At 52.2% G+C, this 11,764-nt stretch overlaps 2 protein-coding genes across 2 annotated transcripts; one reads left to right on the top strand and one right to left on the bottom strand.

Moving 5' to 3' along the window:
• The first annotated feature begins 7,067 nt into the window (after positions 1 to 7,067).
• LOC123105925 (probable polygalacturonase) lies at positions 7,068 to 10,031 on the top strand. The gene is made up of 6 exons (XM_044528109.1): positions 7,068 to 7,201; positions 7,311 to 7,589; positions 8,494 to 8,614; positions 8,708 to 8,882; positions 9,017 to 9,087; positions 9,209 to 10,031. The coding sequence occupies exons 1-6, from the start codon at positions 7,175 to 7,177 to the stop codon at positions 9,889 to 9,891; spliced, it is 1,356 nt and encodes a 451-aa protein (XP_044384044.1). The 5' UTR covers positions 7,068 to 7,174; the 3' UTR covers positions 9,892 to 10,031.
• Positions 10,032 to 10,036: 5 nt separating this feature from the next.
• On the bottom strand, positions 10,037 to 11,421 carry LOC123105926 (50S ribosomal protein L5, chloroplastic). Its single transcript, XM_044528110.1, has 3 exons — positions 11,104 to 11,421; positions 10,797 to 10,997; positions 10,037 to 10,622 (listed from the first exon to the last, which is right to left on the bottom strand). The coding sequence occupies exons 1-3, from the start codon at positions 11,395 to 11,397 to the stop codon at positions 10,290 to 10,292; spliced, it is 828 nt and encodes a 275-aa protein (XP_044384045.1). The 5' UTR covers positions 11,398 to 11,421; the 3' UTR covers positions 10,037 to 10,289.
• Positions 11,422 to 11,764: the final 343 nt, after the last annotated feature.

Raw genomic sequence — 11,764 nt, 5'->3', positions numbered from 1 at the left:
ATGTGGTGGGTGTTCGGACTCACGCAAAGCATCCTATTTTACTTCCGGTTTGCGGGAAAACGTACACCCGGATTGATCAGTGGATAAACATTGATGGATGGCTTGCGGCCTCCGGACCGCTCGATTTAGATGGATGCGGAAGGTTTGAGGATTCATATTGAAGATGTCCTAAGAGCATTACTAGTAGTACCCCTAAACCCTCAAACCCTCATAAATAACCGCTTTTTTGCGGGTTGCAACAAAAAAAACGCAAAGACTAGAACCCCTAAACCCTCAAACCCTCAAAAAAAAGTAAGGGTCCAACCCTCAAACCCAATTTCGAACCGTAGAAGTGAGGGTTGGAGGGGGGCGCTCGACCCCAGCCCGCACTCCCTTCCCCCGTCGCGCGGGAGGGAAGTTTCCCTTCCCAACCTCCCGCCTCCCGGCCTCCCGCGCCGCCGGCCGTCGCTCGCCGCCAATCCGGCCGGCCCCCCGCCTCCCCTCGACGCCGCCGCTGTCCCGCCCCTGCGCCACGCTCCCCGCCACCGGATCCGCCCTTACCCGCCTCCCCTCGACGCCCCCTGCCTCCCGCCCCGCGCCCCGGCCCCCGGCCGCCCCGTCCCGAGCCCCGCCCCCCCCCCCCCCGGCCTCCCGCGTCGCCGCCTCCCGCCCCGGCGCCCTGCCCCCGCCGGCCCGCATCAGCCTTCGGCCCCGCCCCCACCCCCAGCCGCCTCCCGCCCCCCAGAGGCCAGAGGCAGGCCGGCCTCCTTGAGCCGCCGCGCCAGACGCCCCCGCCTCCCCTCGACGCCGGCCGTCGCCCGCCCCCAAACCGCAAGTATGCTTCTGTTCTTCCTTTTTGTTTTATTTTTTTCCTTTTTGATTCATTGTTGGCACTCACAATTTATTGTTTGTTGTATTGTGTAGATGGAGGTGAACAACAATGACATGGACTCGTTGTCCGATTCGTTGGGTTGGTCGTCATCCGACGATTCGGACATCGACGAGTTGTTGCAAGACGACGATGTCGAGATGATGAGCCTCCTCATCGACATGCAATCCTTTGAAAACCGCGTGAGGCTGATGGATCAGAGGAGAGGGTCGAAGATGGGGCGAGTCACCATCTACCGGAACCGTGCTCTCGGACACGAGCATTTGATGGAAGACTACTTCGCGGAGGTACCTACATACCCTCCTCGTCTCTTCCGCAGAAGGTACCGAATGCGGCGTAGTTTGTTTGTGAAGATTGCCAACGATTGTGAGGCCGCCTCCTATTACTTTAAACGTCGTAGATCCGCTGCCGGTATCATGGGGTTTAGTGCATATCAAAAGATATCAGTGGCAATGCGGGTACTCGCTTATGGCATACCCGCGGATTATACCGACGAGTATCTTCGCATTGGGCAAGATACAACCACGGAGTCAGTCCGTAGGTTTGCCAAGTTGGTCATTCGGCTGTACGGTGAGCAGCATCTTCGGGCACCAAACGAGGAAGATACAAAGAGATTAATGGAAATGAATGAAAAAAGGGGATGGCTGGGGATGCTAGGTAGTCTTGACTGCATGCATTGGAGGTGGAAAAATTGCCCAAAGGCATGGCACGAAATGTATTGCGGTAAAAGCCGTGATGCTACCATTGTGCTTGAGGCTGTAGCATCTCAGGACACATGGATTTGGCATGCATTCTTTGGGTTGCCGGGAACACTCAATGATATCAATATCCTCAATAGATCTCCTTTGTTCAAAAGATTAATTTCTGGGGATGCTCCAGCTTGCAACTACAAAATCATGGACAATGAGTACTCAATGGGATACTATCTCACCGATGGCATCTATCCCGAATGGGCAACTCTTGTGAAGTCCATCAAGGAGAAAAATGGGGTGCCCTTAACAAGAAAAGAGGCTCATTTCACCAAGGCACAAGAGGCAGCCCGCAAGGATATTGAGAGAGCTTTCGGTGTTTTGCAAGCAAGGTTTGCCATAGTTCGTGGTCCAGCTCGGTTTTGGGACAAAAAAACCTTGATGAACATCATGAAATGTTGTATGATTCTACACAACATGATCCTAGAGGATGAAAGAGGGTTAAACCTCCCTTGTTTCTATGACAATGTTGGTACCCGTGTGCAACCGGAAAGAAATCCTTCTCGCATACATGCTTTTCTTCAAGCACATCGTGAGATTGAGGATGCAATCACTCATGGTCGGCTCCGGGATGATCTAATAGAGCACCACTAGCAGTTGGATGGGCGGCGCATTGGCCCATGATGTATCTTTGTTTTACTTTTCTATGTCCTATTTGATTCGAACAATTCGTGTAATTTGCTCAAACATTGTTGTAATAATTTGAATGATTATTGTTTTATTCGGTGTTGTAATAATAACTAGAATGATTATTGTTTTATGTCAAATGTGATGGAATTTGTGATATGTCATATGATGAAATGTGATGAAATGTGTGATATATCAAATGATAGTTTTAAAGGTTGGGGTTGAGGCAAAGACTAGAACCCTCAAATCCAACCCTTAAAGCAGTTTAAGGGTTGGGTTTGAAGGTTCTAGTCTTTGCCCCTGTTTTTCAACCCTTAAAAGGGTCAAAAAGTGGCACTTCTCAACCCTTAAAACTGCTACAAGGGTTTGAGGGTTTAGAGGTTCTACTAGTAATGCTCTAAGTGGGCTAAAATAAGAAGGGTCATCAGCTTCTAGAGGAACCTACCTTAGGGAGTAAGTAGCGAGAATTGTTGTCTCTTGCTTTGAAGCGGAGGCAAAAAAACATTATTCATCAATTAATTAAAAAAACATAATCAACGGTAAATTAGAAGAAAAGACATCATAAACCGTTGAACAACATACACAAGAACTCCACAACAAACCAGTACAAAGAAAGTCTTGAAGAAGCACACTGGGGTTATAGTCATCAGGTCTCCCTGAACAGGCATCATTGCCATCCATTTTCCTTGAGGACGCGACTCCGACTTTGCCACAAACGACCGCGGACGCAAACTCATATCCCGTAACGTGTGCATGGAGCCACATCAAGATCTATGCCAAACTCTCAACATCTGTGATAGACCTGGCCATCCTCCGGGCCAGGCCGGGCTTCGGGCCGGGCCTGACCAAGCCCGAGGTAGAAAACTCAGGCCCGAGCCCGGCCCGGCCTGGCCGTCGGGCCGGGCTTCGGGCCGGGCCTGACCAAGCCCGAGGTAGAAAACTCAGGCCCGAGCCCGGCCCGGCCCGGCCGTCGGGCCTACTTTTCAGGCCCGAGCCCGGCCCATCACAGCAAAAAACACGTCAGGCCTCGGGCCTCGGGCCGGGCCTCTTCAGTAAATGACATAAACAGCGGGCCCAGGCCTGGCCCGACCTAGTCTTCGGGCTCAAAACCTAGGCCCAGGCCCGGCCCGGAAGCAGCGTCGGGCCGGGTCGGGCTAGGCTTTTTCGGGCCGGGCTGTTCGGGCCGGGCGGCCCATGGCCAGGACTAATCTGTGAGGAGACCAGGGTGGACCCAGAATAAAAATGATCCGATGTCCACATGTACATCATATATGCATAGAAACATATACATCGACGGAGCTATGTAGAACTCTAAGGGGGCCATTGCCCCAGCCCAATTGCAATTTGTTTTATTAGATAGTAACCGTTCCATATCCACATACACGTACAAGGCCAGAAGCCCATCACCGGCATTATCACACGAACACGACTACATGAGCCTGCTCGGTGCTCGGGACTTGAGTGCTTTACGTGTCTCTTTTCTCAACTATGGTCGCCGCTGGCGCTGGTTAAATTTTGTTGCGGTTGGTTAAATTTTTTTTGGTCATTGCCCCCCATAGATTCTTGTCAAGCTCCGCCACATATAATGCTATACATAAAAATATCAAACTTCGGGTGTGCTTGGTTGCAATATATTGCAAGAATACTATTTTGAAAAACTATGGTTTCAAATACTTTGAGATGTTTGCCTCTAGTTAAGATTGCAGTATTTCCACGAAAAAAAATCAGTGTAGTATTATAAGCCATAGTATCCACAAAACTATGGTATTTTTGCTGTATTAAAAAAAATCAGGACCTTTGTTTTAAAAACTGAGAAAAACAGCAAATGACTCTAGTGGTGGTCAAAGACATTACTACATATTCCCTCCGTAAAAAAATATAAGAGCGTTTAGATCACTATTTTGATTGCCAAACACGTCACCATTTTAGCAATAGCTTTACAAACTGATGGTTTCATAAACTAAAATATTCATTGTCATGGGATTAAAAACCGTAGTCTCAAACAGTAAAGCATAAAAACTCCAAACAATGAAACCAAGGATGATCGGCAAAAATGATATGCAGTCCCAAATTTTGGAAACTCAAAATAATTTAATTCTCAAACAAATTTGTATCGGCATAAAAATTGAAATATCCTAGTAGTCCTATTCTCAAACAGACGTGGACATCTCCTGAAAAAAACACAGTAATCCAATATGTAATTGTAACATCCTTATGATTTGAAACTCTTGTTCGGTGTTTCAGTGTTTGGGAAATACAAATTGTGAGAAATAGAGACACGCACTTGAAATAGATCAAGGGGTTCTCTTGCCGTACCTTTTTCTTTCTGGTGATCTAAGCGAGTCTGGCAAGGCGACACTGTTGCGCATAGAGGTGGGCGGCGATAGGGCTAGCGCGAGCTTGTGAGAGCTTCTCCAATATGTGCCCAAAAAGAGATCCACGTGTTAAAAGTTTATTTTTTGGCCGTCGAACAGCTCCAACAGATGTTATAAAATATTGCGCGCGCTAAAAAATTTTGGGCACGCACTGAAAAATATTGTCGCATGCTGCATATTTTGGGGTCCGGATTGCACGCGCTTCACAATTTGCACTGGTGCTTTTTTGGGCGCGTGTTTTTTGGCGTTTGCTAAGAGCATCTCCAACAGCCGCGCAACGCGTCGCGCGCTAAAAGTCAGAATACAGCGCCGTCCGCCGTAAATTAAAGCGCGTCGAGCCGCTCCAGCAGGCGCGCTATATTTTATCTGTTTTTTATACTATGATTCGATAGTTCATAGTTCATTCGTCCTCGCGATAGGCGGCTCACTCCTCCCTCCTCTTCGTCCTTTTTGCCCTCCTCTGGGCGAAGAACTGTTCCTCGTTGGTGTCTTCCGGGAAGCGATGGCTCCACGGGCCATGGCTTGCTCGTCCATCTCGGCCAGCCAGAGACGACGCTCCCGCCTTCGGTGCTTGCGACGACCCTCGTCGGTGAGAAGCCGCGGGAAAGGCGCCAACTCATGTGCCCGCTCCCGCGTCGACACGTCGGCGAAGTTCATGTCCTGACGGGACCGTAGGAGGTGCCACGCTGCAGCGTCGTACGCGCGGGCGCCCTCCTGGGTGGTGTTGAAGGTTCCGAGACAGAGCCACATGCCGCCGCCCGACCGAATCTCGGCGGAGTAGGTGCCGGACGGACGCACGCAGACGCCGCGGTAGCCCGTACCTCCCCGGCGGCGAGGCGGCATGGTGGCACGGTGGTGGTGTGTCGGCGGCAGAGGGCGATGGAGAGAGCGGCAGAGGGCGCTGCAATTTATAGACGCGCCAAATGTAGTGCGCGAGCTGCCGCATTTTCCCCCGCGTGCGCAATTGTTTCCCGCTCGAGCTAGTTTTCCGCCACCGCTGGAGCGCACGAAAACGTCCCGCGCATGCTAAAAAGCCAATTTACCGCGCGGCGCGTCTTTTGAAGATGCTCTAAAGTAATGTTGGTCCCGGTGCAATAAAAATGCTACAGTGACGCGCTATAATTTTTATTGGGCGCGAAATTTTTATACTGTTGTTGGAGATGCTCCGAGGAAATAACGCGAACACACTAGAAGCCAGCAGGTTGGAGGCCCACGTACACAAACCTTTAATACCCAAAGTACTTACATTACGTGAGTTTCCCCCCAAAAAAAAAACTTGCATTACGTGAGTGACGGCATCGCCGCTGCATGGGCTATTAGTATTAGATGGGCCTGCTCGTACACCGTTTTGCTGGCTCTGGCCGGTGTCCATTGACTAATTTTACCGGTGTCACACCAGTACATGTGCCTTATATAGTACACATAGCGAGAAAATTACCCGAGGTCCTCTGACACCGGCTACGACCACGTGGGTCCGCCGAGACAGTGCAGCTCTGATTCTAACGAAGAGAAACTATACATATTCCCTCCGGTCCTTTTTTAGTCACATAAAAGATTTGACTGAAGTCAAGCCTCGTAAAGTTTGACCAACATTGTAGAGAAAAATGTCAACATTCACAATCTGAAATCAATACCACTAGATGTGTCATGACTTAAAGTTTCATATTATATAACTTTAGCATGACAAATGTTGATATTTTTTTATATAAATATGGTCAAACTTTGTGAAGTTTGACTTCAGAGAATTCTAATATGTAGAGTAAAAAGGACCGGAAGGAGTACATGTTTGACATTGTAGAAGAACGCAAAATAGACCACTTGTCGTCCGTCATCCAACGGGGCACGAAACCGAAAACAAGGTGACCCCCATGGCGCAACTCATGATGACCCGAACCTCACACGCCACTCGTGCCAAGCCAAAACCAGTGGTGAGCTCATGCAATGCAAGTTAGGCAGAGCCTTCCCATACAACCTGTCATCAGGTACATTAGCGTTTCATAAATTTAATTAACACCCACCAAAGAATTGAATGGCCGAGAACATGGAAATAGACCGTCGTCTCTCAAAAACAGGAAATCTATTATAACCTCCATTCAAAAGCGTCCAAATATAGTACTCCTTTCATTTGAAAATACTTGTACTAAAAATGATTGTATCTAGACCGTCTAAATACAACCATTTGTAAGACAAGAATCTCCCATGGATTCGGGTGTCTTCCCCTTGCAAGGCAGCTCAGATCAGCATGGATGATGGGGTGGTGGTGACGTCCCGACCCCGAACAAATCGCTTGGGCAGGACGCGTGCGCTGCCACAGGCCGCTTTAACCGCAAGCACTTGCACTTGTGTGTGTGTGGCCTTTGACCCCGGTGGACCGGACCGCGTACGCGTGCGCCGCGCAGCACTCGCCCGCCCGTTGCCACGTCCGGCCCAAAACATGGCATGCATTTACCAAGGGCGGACTAGGCAGCGAGATGAAGCGGGCCCTTGCCTCTATATAAACCTCGCCGCCTCCTCCTCGCCGTCCCATCCACATCCCTTTTCCCAATTCAGTCGCCATGGCCGCACGGAGAGCGGCGCTTCAGGTAAGCAGCCATCTAATCCCGTCCGTCTCTACGACGGTTTTGCTCGGCGCGGGTGCGGGCGCGGATCGGGACTGACGGATGGGCTCGGCTCCTTCCTTCCTTCCTGCAGGTGGCGGTGGTCCTGCTGGCGCTGTGCGCGGGCGGCATTGGCGCGTCGCCGGGGTGCCGGAAGCACGTGCGGAGGGTCACGGAGTACGGGGCGGTGGGGGACGGGAGGACGCTCAACACGGCGGCGTTCGCGCGGGCCGTGGCGGACCTGGGCAGGCGCGCGGGCGACGGCGGCGCGGCGCTGGTGGTGCCGGAGGGGCGGTGGCTCACGGGGCCCTTCAACCTCACCAGCCACTTCACCCTCTTCCTCCACCGCGGCGCCGAGATCCTCGCCTCCCAGGTGATTATCCATCCCGATCTTCTTCAGTTACCCTTTGGTGGGATTAATTACCGGTAGTAATTGCTACGTAACGTGCTTACTGTACCCGGCACGATGCGGGGCGGGGGGCTACTGGTGACGGGCGAGACAGCACGGGGCCGGTGGGAAAGGCGCTTGGCCGCTTGCGTTGGGAGGGAGGAAGGTCCAGGGACAGAGTGGGCGGCGGCTACTGGTTTGGGGGCCCCCTGCCATCGCCATGACCACTGTCGCTCGCTTCCTTTCTAGGCATGGCCTTTCCGTGGCCATCATCGGTCGTCTCCCTGCTCCTGATGCCTGATTGATGCCAGCCCTACCCTAAATAAGTAATAGGATAGGATGCTAATTACTACTCCTACTGGCTTGCTAAATGCCACCATTACATGCCTGTTTTGTTTTTCTCTAGATTCAAGCTAGTATGGCTTAAGGGCAGGAGACCGTAACATTTCGGCGCTTGATTAATCTGCTGGGACAAACAAACCCGGCCGCCCACCATGTCCTCGCTCCTCACCGCACCGGTGGTTGCCAATTGCCATGACCATGAGTCATGACAGAACCGAGTCAGTTGGTGCTTATTGAATGGGAACATGTACACAAAAGTTGCTTACTGGTAGTAGTACTAGCATGGACCGTTTGACCACGAGGTCAGACGGCATTGATGTGCTTATCGGGTACTCGTGTCCGTGGGAACCAGAGAAAAACAGGAGAGCTCTCTGAAAATTCCATGCGTGCCATCGCCGTCTCATTCAGTACCTTTCTTTGGCTGCATTCATCCCGTGATCTGACGCCCTTGACGAATCGCCCCGTGTTTATGCTTCTGTCGCTTGCATCCATCTCGTGATCATCTGACTGATTTCTGAATCCAAACCCAACCTACTCGTTCGTGCAGGACCTGGAAGACTGGCCGCTGATAGCGCCGCTGCCGTCCTACGGGAGAGGGAGGGACGAGCCAGGCCCGAGGTACAGCAACTTCATCGGCGGATCCAACCTCACCGATGTCACCATCTCCGGTAAGATGGATCATTACATTACAAACTGACGAGTAAAATTCTACTGCTGTACCGGTAGCAGCAGCAGAGACCTGACCGAAAAACGTTTTGCAGGTTACAATGGCACCATCAACGGGCAGGGGCAGGTGTGGTGGGACAAGTTCCACGCCAAGCAGCTCGACTACACGCGCGGCTACCTGCTCGAGCTCCTCTACTCCCGCGACATCATCATCTCCAACGTCACCTTCGTCGACGCGCCCTCATGGAACCTCCACCCCACCTACTGCACGTAAGAAAACACCATCTCTCTCTGAATCCACACGCACACACACAATGTTAGTTTGATCGTACGTAGTAGATAGCTTGGTTGTTTGACCATGTATCCGTCGTGCTCACCTTGCTGGCGTGTCCTGTGTTGAGCAGCAATGTGACCATCAGCGGCGTCACGATCCTCGCGCCGGTCCACTCGCCAAACACCGACGGAATCGACCCAGGTAGTAGATCAGTCACGCTTTCAGTATGATGAACTATCCATACTATCCACCAGCGTTCTTCATGAGAATCTTGAATGTGTTTCTGAATCTGAATGCCTGTGAACTGTTATTGCTTGTGCAGATTCTTCGTCTCATGTCAAGATCGAGGACTGCTACATCGTGTCCGGCGACGACTGCATCGCCGTGAAGAGCGGCTGGGATGAATACGGCATTAAGTTCAACATGCCGAGCCAGCACATCGTCGTCAGGAGGCTCACCTGCATCTCCCCAACGAGCGCCATGATCGCGCTCGGCAGCGAGATGTCGGGCGGCATCCAGGACGTGCGCGTGGAGGACAACACCGCCATCGACACCGAGTCGGCCGTCAGGATCAAGTCCGGCGTGGGGAGGGGCGGCTTCGTCAGGGACGTCTTCGTGCGCCGCCTCAGCCTCCACACCATGAAGTGGGTCTTCTGGATGACCGGCAACTACGGCCAGCACCCCGACAACTCGTCAGACCCCAAGGCGCTGCCTGAGGTCACCGGCATCAACTACCGCGACGTGTTCGCCGAGAACGTGACCATGGCCGGCAGGATGGAGGGCATCCCCAACGACCCCTACACGGGGATATGCATGTCCAACATTACCGCCCAGCTCGCTCCCAAGGCCAAGAAGCTGCAATGGAACTGCACCGACGTCCAAGGAGTGGCATCCGGCGTCTCGCCGGAGCCGTGCCCAGAGCTTGGGGCAGAGGGCAAGCCCTGCACATTCCCAGAGGAAGAGCTCGTCATTGGTCCGCCAGAATTGCCCAAATGTACCTACTGATATATTATGTGGTGTGCTATAGCCATCAGGGTTTGAACCAAAGAGATGATGTACTCTGAGTCTTAGTATAGTCAAGCAGCAGTTTGAAAAATGTTGTAGAATAAGTATATGTGTGCAATGCAATGAACTCCCAAAACGAATAGCCTGACCAAAGCAAAACTTTCCATTTTGTTCTGTAGTACTCCCTCTGTAAACTAATATAAGAGCATTTAGATTACTAAAATAGTGATCTAAACACTCTTATATTAGTTTACGGAGGGAATAGTAGTTACAACATGAACAGCAAGTAATAACAGGCAGCAAAAGGATCATCAGATATCCAATATCTAAACCAAACTATGCAAAAGGATGACAATTGACAAAGTGGGAAGCAACAAAGCTCAAACGCCGCCTGATCTTCACTTTCTTCCCCTGCCCTTGCTCATGAAGTGATGGCGCTTCAACCTCTTCTTCTTGAACTGGTCCGACTTGATGTTCTCGGCGAATGGCATGCCGAGGAGCGCGAGCAGCCTCTGTGCCTCGTTGTCGGTCTTGGCGGTGGTCACAATGGTGACGTCCATACCGTTCTTCTTACCGCCCACCTCGTAGGGGATCTCCGGGAACACGCCCTGGTCGCGGAGGCCAATGGTGTAGTTGCCGTGGCCATCGAAGCTGTTGGGGTTGACACCTAGGAAGTCCATGGTCCTAGGGAGCCCAAGGTTGATGAGCCTATCCAAGAAGTTGAACATGACCTGCATCAACCAAATGTGGAATTGAGCCCCTTAATCGACAACTATCGCTGATACTACAGCTTAACTCAAATGCAAGATTCCAAACTGCTAACAATTTCATATACCAATCTGTCATTGTGTCTCGTGTGCATTTCATCAAAGTGCAAGTGCGAGAGTTCGACAGAGAGGGCTCACCCTGCCGCGGAGCGTGACGGCGATACCAATGGTGTTGCCCTCGCGGATCTTGAAACTGGCGACGGAGTTCTTGGCCTTGGTCTTGACGGGGTACTGGCCGGTGATGGAGGCGAGGTCCTTCATGGCGGCCTCCAGACCCTTGTTGTTCCCCGCATCCACCCCCAGCCCGCAGTTCACCACAATCTTCTCAAGCTTGGGCACCTACCAGAACCAATAAAAATCAAGAAACCACTACCGAACAGGCCAATCTACGACTCAAGAAATGGGATCGGTTCATCAGAGCAGAGCAGAGCAGGAGAGGGGGTACCTGGTGGACATTGGTGTAGCCGAACTCCTCGGTGATGATGGGGATGACCTTGGTGTCGTAGACGGTCTTGAGGCGGTGCACCTTCTGGGCCTCGGCGGGGTCGACGAGGATGATGCCGGAGGGCGTGGCCGGCGGCGGCTTGGGCGGCGCCTCGGTCGCGGCGGAGGCGGCGACGCGGATGGCGCGGCGGGGGACCGGCGAGCGGAGGAGCTGCAGGCCGCGGCGGGCGGAGGGGGCGGCGACGGGGAAGGGCGCCGGCGCGGAGGTGGGCAGGGTCACCGCCGTGGCTGCCATCGGAGCGTGCGGGGAGAAGCGGGGATGGCAGAGTGGAGAGGGCTTTATGGATGACGAGATAAGGCAAAATGGGTGTGGCTGGACGCTCACTCTCACTCCAACTGGGCCTCCGATAAGGCAAAGTGATCATTACACTGGGCCCGTTACTTCTGGGCCAAATTGTCCGTCAGCCCAAACGACTTCTTTTTTGGTAACAAAAAATGGTTCCCCTTCCGATTTTCATCAGGCCTCATTTGGTACAAGGGGATTTGAGAGGTTTTGGGAGGAGGGGATCCGGGAGGATTTGGTGAATCCCTTCCTTCCACCCAATCCCCTCAATTCCCCTCACATTCCCAAGTTTTCAATCCCCTTTCATAAAAACTTGTTT

Source organism: Triticum aestivum, chromosome 5A, assembly GCF_018294505.1.
Source record: "Triticum aestivum cultivar Chinese Spring chromosome 5A, IWGSC CS RefSeq v2.1, whole genome shotgun sequence".
NCBI classification, from domain to species: Eukaryota; Viridiplantae; Streptophyta; class Magnoliopsida; order Poales; family Poaceae; genus Triticum; species Triticum aestivum.
This window is presented reverse-complemented; position numbering and strand designations above follow the sequence as displayed.